Source organism: Carica papaya, chromosome 8 (genome assembly GCF_054855325.1).
Source record: "Carica papaya isolate Zhongbai chromosome 8, ASM5485532v1, whole genome shotgun sequence".
NCBI classification, from domain to species: domain Eukaryota; kingdom Viridiplantae; phylum Streptophyta; class Magnoliopsida; order Brassicales; family Caricaceae; genus Carica; species Carica papaya.
This window is the reverse complement of record NC_142316.1, coordinates 1,738,542-1,749,496: the sequence shown is the minus strand read 5'-3', so window position 1 is coordinate 1,749,496 and position 10,955 is coordinate 1,738,542. Positions and strand designations below refer to the sequence as shown.

The 10,955-nt window shown below is 42.2% G+C and overlaps 1 protein-coding gene across 1 annotated transcript; it reads right to left on the bottom strand.

Annotated features, from left to right (window-relative positions):
* Positions 1-8,855: 8,855 nt before the first annotated feature.
* HEXO2 (beta-hexosaminidase 2) lies at positions 8,856-10,955 on the bottom strand. The gene has a single exon (XM_022031724.2). The coding sequence runs from the start codon at positions 10,741-10,743 to the stop codon at positions 8,998-9,000; it is 1,746 nt and encodes a 581-aa protein (XP_021887416.1). The 5' UTR covers positions 10,744-10,955; the 3' UTR covers positions 8,856-8,997.

Sequence of the window (10,955 nt, the reverse complement as noted above, 5' to 3'; positions counted from 1 at the left end):
GTTAAACACTACAAGATCATAATAGAGTGGCTCAGAAGTTACCCTGTTGGCCATTACATGGCTACAGGCAATTCCATCAGCCAATCAAATCCAAGAGTTACTCTTTACACAATTACACATTACATGATAGAAATTTTGTTGACCAAATATATGATTGCGAATGTTATTGTAACGACCCCAAAAATGTAAAAAGAAATATATAATAACTTAAGTGCGGAAGCGAAATAAGAAGTTAAGGTTTACATCCCTTACACAATAACTTAAAAGTACTAAACAAATATCACGGAATGAAATATCTGAAAGAAACATGAGAACTGAGAAAAGTAAAAGAAAACATAAGGTATCTAGCATCTACTTGCAGTTTTCCTGCAGATCGGGCTCAAAAACCAGGTCCTCTTAATCTGAAATGGTTAAATAAGGAATGAGCTACACTAGCCCAGTAAAGACATCACATTATATCACCGGTACAAAAGCAAAGGTTGGTAGAAAATCAAAACAACTAATGGAGCAGTAGATTTAAACCAATACATTTATTAACAATAAAACTATTTACCCTTTTACTTACCATTGGAGAATTTATGAAAGCAACCTATAAAGAAAATAACATCATATATATCATAATTTCACGCACAATCAATAACATAGAATATATTCTAAATTCATATTTATTAACAATAACTAAATCATAACTGTTTCTCATTTCACCAGCCTACTAATATTCATGGGGATCCATAGGGGTGTCACTGCTACACGTGAACTATTTTTCATAACAATCTTAATTACAGAGTCGTTCTCATACCTTGTCTAGTATGAGTACCAAGACATTAAACCTCAATACCTCGTCCGGGATAAAGATGAAGCAGGTCGTTCCCATACCTCGTTCGGTATGAGTGCCAAATTACCAAGTCTCCATATCTCATCCGGTATGAGACAACGTTCATGGTAGGATTCCCTATGAACCTGGTCCGTCCACCATCTCCCAAGATATCTAGTGAGACTGTCATCTTATCTACTTATTAGATCACACCCCTTTCTTGTTTTCCCTTAGTCTCCGTTACCAAACCAAATACAATCACTTAAATAATGAACATGCACCCGGTAATGCAATCATATCTTAAATCTCAAAATCACACAGTGGTCAAGTAAGTAGTGATGCATGCATTTAAAATCATATAATAGATAAACCAAATACAATAATGCATTTAAATTGTAAAATAAATCAAACAAGAATCGATCGAGAATAATGTCCAGTTCGGGCTCTATTAGCAATCCGTAATTAGTTATGCATATCTATTTAATTTGTATAAAATACAGTATTATCATTTATTCAAACTTCAATTCCATGATAAGAAATAGGGTGAGGGGTCCTTACTTGATTCGACGTCGAAAGCTAAGTGGTTACTACGCCTATGGGCGGTCCCTGGGTTCCCTGAATTTTCTTCGAGAACTAAAACGGGCTTACAGTACCTACAAATATCCCAAATAAACCCAAAAATAGTCCCAGGGCCAACTCGGTCATTTCAAAAATCCGGCACAGCGGCTCCGCCATACTCTGGCGACGGCACCGCTGACATACTTAGGTATATGTCGGTTCCTGCGAGAAAACATACTTAGGACCCTCGATGGGCTGAAAAAACGTAGAAAACTGAAACTCACGGCGTTGGGGCTCTCCGGTGCGACGGCTCCTCTAGCTCACGTTGCGATTGGGTGTTTTACTCCGGTCAACCTGTAGAAAAGAAAACGGTGATCACAACGGTAGAAAAATCACATCGAACGGGAATCGTAAAGGGTCTCATCGGAGGCGTTTTTTAAAACACCGCGTGGCGGCGGCGCCGAATTTCGACGGCATTTTTCGGCCAATTGACCAGTTCTTTCACTCCGATTATGCCATAGATGAGTTTAAAATTGAATTTCATGTAAGAGAAAAAAAATTTACCTCGTTTGGCAGTCGAAAATGGCTCTAGTGCGGCGGCGGGTGGCGGCAGTCAGCTCCCCGGCTACTGGGCTGTCTTCTCCGGCGAGGGGCTCTGGCGGGTAGGGTTAGGGTTTGGGTGCGGATGAGGTTATTTATACCCATCCGCTTTTGATCTGGGTCGTCCATCGCTTTTGATATGGACTGTTCGATTGTGATTAATAGGGAGTGAATCTGGACCATTCATCACGATTCAATCTAGGCCATCCGTGCGCGATTCAATCTGGATTGTCCGTGCGCGATGCAATCTAGGCTGTCCGTGCACATTTTTAATCTGGATCGTCTGTGCGTGCAGGAACGAATCTCAGCCGTTCGATTGCAAGCACGCGGATCGCCCACGTGGCTCCCCCAGCGTGGCCTCCCACGTCAGCGTCTCTGCCACCTGGCGCGTCCTGCTTTGTCATGCATTTGACGTGACATAACTTTTATAAATTGTGTTTTGACCTCCGTTTTCTAATTTTTCTTTCAAAAATACCCATAGAACCTAAATTTTTACACCTTTTCTCCAAAATTATTTTCAAATTAATCATTAACAAATTTCACCCCTTTTTTTCATTAAATTAAAACAACTTAAATAAATAATTAAATATATTAAAAAAACAAAAATAAAATTAAAAAATTTTATTGGGTGTTACAACTCCCCCCCCTCCCCTTAAAAGAAATTTGGTCTCTTAAATTTGTTTCTCACTCTCAATCGAACAACTAAGGATACTGGGCTCTAAAGTCTTATTCTAGCTCCCATGTAGCCTCCCTTGGTGTGTAGTTCTGCAATATGACCTTTACAAAGAATATTTTCCGGTTGCAGAGTAATCTGCTCTTTCGATCCACAATGCCTACTGATACTTCCTCGTAGGATAAATATTTCTGGAGTAGAAGAGGCTCGTGGGCTAGGACATGAGAGAGATGAAGGTTGTACTTGCGTAGCATTGACATATGAAACACATTGTGGACTTTGAGCTACAGGTACATTTTAGTACTTTCGAGATGCATGACAAACTTTGAGCTATGGGTCTCTGTCATGATGTCTCTCTTTAACTCACTGTCACCTGGAACACACACCTTATCCTGGAATCGGAGCAACCTATTGGCGGAGACTCAGAATTCTGAGCTAACTCCCTGTTCTGCATCTTTCTTGATGGCCACTAGGGTGGGATCGACTGACTGAGATTCTCTTATTCTCTGGATTAACTCAGGTTGAACGGTCAGATGACCCAAACATATGACTCTCCTCAAGTCTTGAAACTGAACTTGTTGTGTGGCCCCAATCTGCCTGCATTCTGAAACCATCAAATGGGCTAATATACCTGCACTTTTTCTGCTGAGTGCATCAGCTACCACGTTACCCTTACCCAGATGATACGAGATGTCACAATCATAGTCCTTAAGAAGTTGTATCCACCTTCTCTGATGCATGTTGAGATCTTTTTGAGTGAATATGTGTTTCAAACTCTTGTGATCGGTATAGATCTGAAAGGTCTCTCCATATAAATAATGGCGTCGAGTCTTCAAGGCGTGTATGATTGTGGCAAACTCTAAGTCATGGGTGGGATAATTTTTCTCATGACTCTTTAACTGTCTGGACCCATAGGCTATGACCTTCCAATGCTGCACTAAAACACAACACAGGCCTAGATAAGAGCATCACTGTAAACTATATATCCCCCCGATCAACTCGGTAAGGCCAGCATAGGTGCAGTAGTCAGCCGCTTCTTTAGTACTGAAAAACTTCTTTCATAGTTCTCATTCCACTCAAACTTGACATTCTTCTTTGTGAACCGGATTAGGGGAGCAACGAGGGTAGAAAATCCTTCAACAAACCTACAGTAATAGCCCGTCATTCCTAGAAAGCTACGAATCTTTTTGACTGATGTCAATTTCTCCTAGCCGAACACTGCTTCAACCTTTTCAGGGTTCACTGATACTTCATCCTTTGATATGATGTGTCCTAGGAATGTGGTCTGCTCAAGCCAAAATTCACACTTACTTAACTTTGCATACAACTTCTTTCTTCTGAGAACCTGCAAAACCTGAGCTAGATGGTGAACATGTTCCTTTCTGCTTTTTGAATAGACCAGGATGTCATCGATGAATACGATAACAAATTAATCTAAGAATTGTCTGAAGACCCTGTTCATCAAATCCATGAAGATGGTTGGAGCATTAGTTAGCCCAAATGGCACGACCAGGTACTCATAGTGTCTATACCTGGTTTGAAAAACTGTCTTGGGGATGTCTTCTGTCCTGATTTTCACCTGATGGTAACCTGAACGTAGGTCTACTTTGGAGAATATATGCACACTCTGCAACTGATTGAAGAGGTCATCAATTCTGGGAAAGGGATACTTGTTATTGATTATGACTCTATTCAATCCTTTGTAATCAATACATAGTCTCAACGTTTCATCTCCCTTTCTGGCAAAAGTGACTCCAGCAACCCAAGGGGACACACTCTATCTGATAAAATTACTGTCTTGCAATTTAGTGATCTGTTTCCTCAGTTCTTCCATCTTGATGCGGTTCATGCGGTAAGGAGCAACTGAAATAGGTTGGGTGTCTGGCTGTAGGTCTATGGTGAATTCGTCTTCTCTATCCACTAGCAGTTCGGATAGTTCATCTGGAAATACATCTGGGAAGTTTCGGACTACCAGAATCTCTTGAATACAATCATCTTTCTTGGGCTTGCCTAGTTAGAGAAAACAGTAGGGTTAAAGTATTCGACGAATAAGAAAACTTCTCATCAAAGAATAAGTACTAAATGATTTTATTAATTTGTAAATGGCTCATCATTAGGAGGATTGAATACAACCGTTTTGCTAAAACAATCTACGGTGGTGTGATACGCCGCTAGCCAATTCATTCCTAAAATTACATCAAATTTTTCTGTGTCTAATTATATTAGGTCTACACTCAATTTTCTATCTACTATCTCTACGACACAAGCCCTGTAGACAATTTCTCCCAATAGTATCATACTCCCAGCAGTAGACACAAACAATATAGAATCAAGTTTATCAGGTAATACATTAAATTTGGATGCAAAAATAGGTGAAATAAATGAATACGATGTACTAGTGTCAATCAAAATATGAGCAAGATAGTTACAAATAGTGTACATACCTTGTACTACGTCCGAGTTGGCTTCAGCATCCTGCTGGGTGAGATTGTAAGCCCTGTCCTAGATAGGAGATCTGACCTGATTCTGGTTTCTTGGGTACTCTCTCGCATAATGTTGGACACTACCACATATGTGATAGGTGTTGTTAAGGCGGTAGTAGGGTCGGACCCTGTGATCCCTACCACAATGCTGACAGATCTTACCACGTCCTATCTCTGGAGCCTAAGGAGGAGCCTGGATTACTGGCATGAGCCTCTTATTCTGTTGGACAGACACAGTAGGTGCTGGTCTGCGAGGTGGAGTTGAGGGTTTGAGGTTCCCTGCCGCCTAAGGGAGGGTGTGGAAGCTCCTCTCCACCAGCTGTGCCTTGGCCAGAATAGCCGAATAGGTCCTGAGCTCCAACACGAACAAATGTTGCATGATCTCTGGGTGGAGGCCCTACTAGAACCTCCTAGCCTTCCTGCCCTCATCCAACAATGTCTTAGGGGAGTATCGGCCGAACTCCAAGAATTTATGAGCATATTCTGACACAGTCATGTTCCTCTGGACCGAGTGGACGAACTCTATCTCCTTCAAATGTCGGAAATGCTCTAGGAGGTACTCTACAACAAAGGCTGCTAGGAACTGTTCCTAAGTAACTGGAACAGGTAGGGTAGTCTGTTTGAGTTCCCACTAGCGGTCTGCTTCTCCCACTAGCATGTAGGTAGCAAGGGTTAGAAGTCACTCCTAAGGTCTTGAAGGCCTTCTCTGTCTCTGCCAATAAGTACTCGGCATCTTCAAAAGAGGATCCCTCCATAAAAATGGATGGGTTTAGTTTCTTGTACCTCTCTATATAGCCCAGGTCAACCGTGGGAGGGACTGGGTCCCGTAGAAAAGGGACTGAGTCTCGTGGAAAAGGGACTGGGCCAAGCTGATGATAGACTGAGGGGCCATGTGGTAGTACTTGCTGATATGGTGGGGGCACCGGATTATAGTGTGGCGGTGTCGAGCAGTACTGTGGCTGGGGCACCGGATCATACTGTGGTGGTGCCGGGTGGTACTATGAAGGAGCAAGGTCGTACTGGGGTGGCTCGGGATCCTCTCACTACAATGGTGGCTCAACCTGTGGCAGCAGGGGAGGGTCAAGTAGCTCCCTCCTCTCCTCTCAGCCCTGCTAGGCAGTAATGAGTCTTTCTAACATCTCAAATATCCTGTCAACATCTTCCCTAAACGAACCATCCCGAGCTGCTCGGTTTAGTGGGAGTCTTCCTCTTCTCATCTCTCTGTACCTGCATTTCACAAGAAAGGGTTAAGTGATAATTTATTATTTTGGTGTTTCTCTAAATATTATTGTGTAAAGGACAGGTCCAAAGAACGCGACTCTGATACCAACTGTAACGACCTCGAAACTCCAAAAGAAAATATATAATAACTTAAATGCGGAATCGAAATAAGAAGTTAAGGTTTACATCCCTTACACAATAACTTAAAAGTACTAAACAAATATCACGGAAAGAAATCTCTGAAAGAAACACGAGAACTGAGAAAAGTAAAGGGAAACATAAGGTATTTAGCATTTACTCGCAATCTTCCTACGGATCGGGCTCAGAAACCAAGTTCTCTTGATCTGAAATGATTAAATAGGAATGAGTTACACTAGTCCAGTAAGGATATCACACTATATCACCGATACAGAAGTAAAGGTTGGTAGAAAATTAAAACAACTAATTGAGCAGTAGATTTAAACTAATACATTTATTAACAATAAAACCATTTACTCTTTTACTTACCATCGAGGAATTTATAAAAGCAACCTATAAAGACAATAACATCATACAGATCATAACTTCATGCACAATCAATAACATAGAACATATCATAAATTTATATTCATTAACAATAATTAAATTATAACCGTTTCTCGTTTCACCAGCCTACTAGTATCCATGGGGATCCATAGGGGTGTCCCCGCTACACGTGAACTCTTTCCCTTAACAATCTTAATTACAAAGTCGTCCTCATACCCTGTCCGGTATGAGTGCCAAATTACCAAGTCTCCATACCCCGTCCGATATGAGACAACGTTCACGGTAGAGTTCTTTATGAACCTGGTCCGTCCACCATCTCTCAGGATATCTAGTGAGGCTGTCATCTTATCTGCTTATTAGATCACACCTATTTCCTATTTTTCCTTAGTCTCCGTTACCAAACCAAACACAATCACTTAAACAATTAACATGCACCCGGTAATGTAATCATATCTTAAATTCCAAAATCACACAGTTGTCAAGTAAGCAGTTATACATGCATTTAAAACCATATAATAGATAAACCAGATACCATAATGCATTTAAACTGTGAAATAAATCAAATAAGAATCGACAAAGAATAATGTCCGGTTCGGGCTCCATTAGCAATCCGTAATTAAGTATGCATATCTATTTAATTTGTACAAAATACAGTATTATCATTTATTCAAACTTCAATTGCATGATAGAAAATAGGGTGAGAGGTCCTTACTTGATTTGACGTCGAAAGCTAAGTGGTTACTGCGCCTATGAGCGGTCCCAAGGTTCCCTAAATTTTCTTCAGGAACTAAAACGTGCTTATGGTACCCACAAATGTCCCAAATAAACCCAAAAATCAGTCCCAAGGCTTACTCATCCAATTTCAGAGGCGCCGTGCTCCGGCGATCCACCTCAGGTTGGCTGTTTTTTGTTGAATTCAACCAAATTTGCATCAGTTCCTCGAGAAAACACACTTAGGACCCTTGATGGGCCGAAAAAATGTAAAAAATCGAAACTCACCGGCGGTGGGGCTCTCCGGTACGGCAGCTCCTCCGACTCACGTTGCGGTTAGGTGTTTTGCTCTGGTCAACTTGTAGAGAAGGAAAAGATGATCATAACGGTAGAAAAATCACATCGAACGGGAATCGAGAAGGGACTCATCGGAGGCATTTTTCGAAACACCCCAATGCGGTGCTGCCGAGCTTCGGCGGCGTTTTCCTTCCAATTGATCGGTTCTTTCACTCCTATTTGGCCATGGGTGGGTCTGAAATTGAATTTCGTGCAAGAGAGAAAATTTTTACCTCATTTGGCAGTCAAAAACTGCTCCGGTGCGGCGGCGGGTGGCGACGGTTGGCTCCCCAGCGGCTGGGCTATCTTCTCCGGCGAGGAACTCTAGCGGCTAGGGTTAGGATTTGGGTGCATATGGGGTTATTTATACCCATCTGCTTTTAATATGGGTCGTTCATCGCTTTTGATCTGCATCGTCCGATCGCGATTAAATAGAGAGTGAATCTGAACTGTCCGTGCGTGATTCAATCTGGGTCATTCGTGCACGACTCATTCTGGGTCGTCCGTGCGCGATGCAATCTGGGTCGTCTGTGCACGTTTTTAATCTAGTGCACGCGAGAACGGATCTCAGCCGTTCGATCGCGCGCATGCGGATCGCCCATGTGGCTCCCCCTGCGTGGCCTCCAGTGTCAACGCTTTTGCCACCTAGCTCGTCCTTGTTGGTCGGGCTGCTGATCGGACATTTGACGTGGTGTAACTTTTATAATTACGTTTTGACTCCCGTTTTTCGATTTTTCTTTCAAAAATATCCTCAGAACCCAAATTTTCACATATTTTCTCCAAAATTGTTTTCAAATTAATCCTTAACAAATTTTACCCATTTTTTTCTATTAAATTAAAATAAAATAAATTAAAACAAATTAAATGAATAATTAAATATATTAAAAAAAACAAAAATAAAGTTAAAAAATTTTATTGGGTGTTACAGATATAATTAACATAAAAAGAAAAGATCAGATTGTATATAGCAATATGAAAATCGAAAGTGACAATGGAATCAATTTTGACAGGAATTGAAGCCTGTGTTCTCTGCTCTGTCTTTTAACTTGGTTGGGAGACTTAAGGTAGTTGATGTTCTAAGTATCAGTTGGATGAACAGTGTTACACATGCCTGGGTTCCTTATACACCAAAGTGGCTGAATAGGTTCAGTCTGAATCCCTCTACTCACCATTCTATGCCTCCATTCATTCAACCTATCAGTCGCCTCCGCATATCTCTTCATACCCTTTTCATCCCGGTTTCCAGACCACAATGTCTCCGCCATTGCAGCAGCTCTTGGCCAAAGTCTAGCATCCAAAACTGTTGGGTCTGCCTGCTCAGACCACAAAGCCACTTCCCCACCCAATACCAACTCAGCTTCCTCTTTACTCAACCCATCCGTTATATCATAATTGTATATCGTTTGCCAGGTTTTAAAGGGTCCACACCATGATCCACCGTCTTTCGAGTTATTACTCCTTGGAGGCAGATCATACTGGCTGTTATTGCCAAGAAAATCACCATGGCCGCAGTCCAAGTAGTAGTAATCAGAAGAAGATACAATTGCTCTGTATCCAGCAGAAACTATTCTCTTAGTATTGTTAGGGCCATTGTTCCATGTCTGCAAAATGGTATGTTGACGTGGAAGAAACGAAGAATCCACCTTCACATTTTCATCCAGCAAAACATCCTCCCAATACACAGCAGTCTTGTTAAGGGAGATAATGTAAGGCAGTGTGGAGTTGACAAACTTCTCAAGTAGCTGACTCAGGGTTCCTCCATTGGAGAGAAAGGACCGGATTGTTGGATCAGCTTTCCAGCAACAAGGGATAATCTCGTCAGCTCCTCCATGGTAAAATGGTTCAGGGAATAAGGTGGATACATCATGGATCACGTTTTTGAGGACTTGATAAGTCTTGGGATTCAAAGGGTTGAGATGGCCAGTTCCTGGCTCAGATGCAAGCCGCTCAGACCAGTCACTCTCAGCTGGCCACCAAAACATGTTTGCACATGTCACAATTTCTGGGTAAGCTTCTGCCCATGATCCTGTGTGACCAGGAGAGTCAATCTCTGGAAGAACTCTGACTCCATGATCCAAACCAAACTCAACAATCCTTGAAACATCATCAGGAGAATAAATCATGTCGGACCCATAAGAGCCTTTTGCAGCAAGCTCAGGCTCCAACGGCAGCACAAGCGGAAACGAATGTGAATCAGTAATATGCCAATGAAACACATTCATCTTATTCCAACTCATCCCTTCAATCACCCTCAATATATCCCCAACTCCATAATAATTCCTCGAAGTATCCAACATAATCCCTCTGTGCCCAAAAATGGGAGAATCCCAAACACTCAATCCCGCAGCCACCCTCGACGGGTTTCCCCAAACAACTTGGGAGAACGTCTCGAGCCCTCGCATGGCGCCCCAGACAGTAGCTGCCGAGAGATGGGCAATGGAGTTACCGGAGGGGATGGTGAGAGTGTAGGACTCGTTGACACCGTGGTGGAGTGGAATGGAGAGATCGGAAATGGTGATGGAGAGTGTTTGGAGGGGAGGAGATGAGGGGATGAGATTTACAGGAGGGGGAATGAGTGGGTGGTGATGCTCTGTGGTGATTAGATGAAGGTAACGGTTGACAGAGGGGGCAAGATGGGGGTGGGAGGGGGAGGTGATGGTGAAGTTGGGGGAGAGAAGAGTGGCTTCTGGTTTTAGCCATGAGAAGAATGTGGGTTTTGGCCAGACGTTAATGGAGTATTGGGTTGATGGGGAAATGGAGAATGAGAGGAAGAGTGTGAAGATGGTGAGAGAGAAGATTGATTTATAAGTAGGAGTCGCCATTGGAGTTGCAGAGTGAAGGTCTGAAAGATTGGTGTATTTATGGAGGGAGAGGAGGTTGCCGTCCTGAAAATTTTGAAGTTAAAAATGGCTTTATCTTTGTCATTATAAAAATGCTATCAGAGATCTACATGAATATATATATATATATACTACAACAATGGGATAGACAGAAGACAGGTCTGGTTGACATCGGGAAAAGCCGGCATTATCTT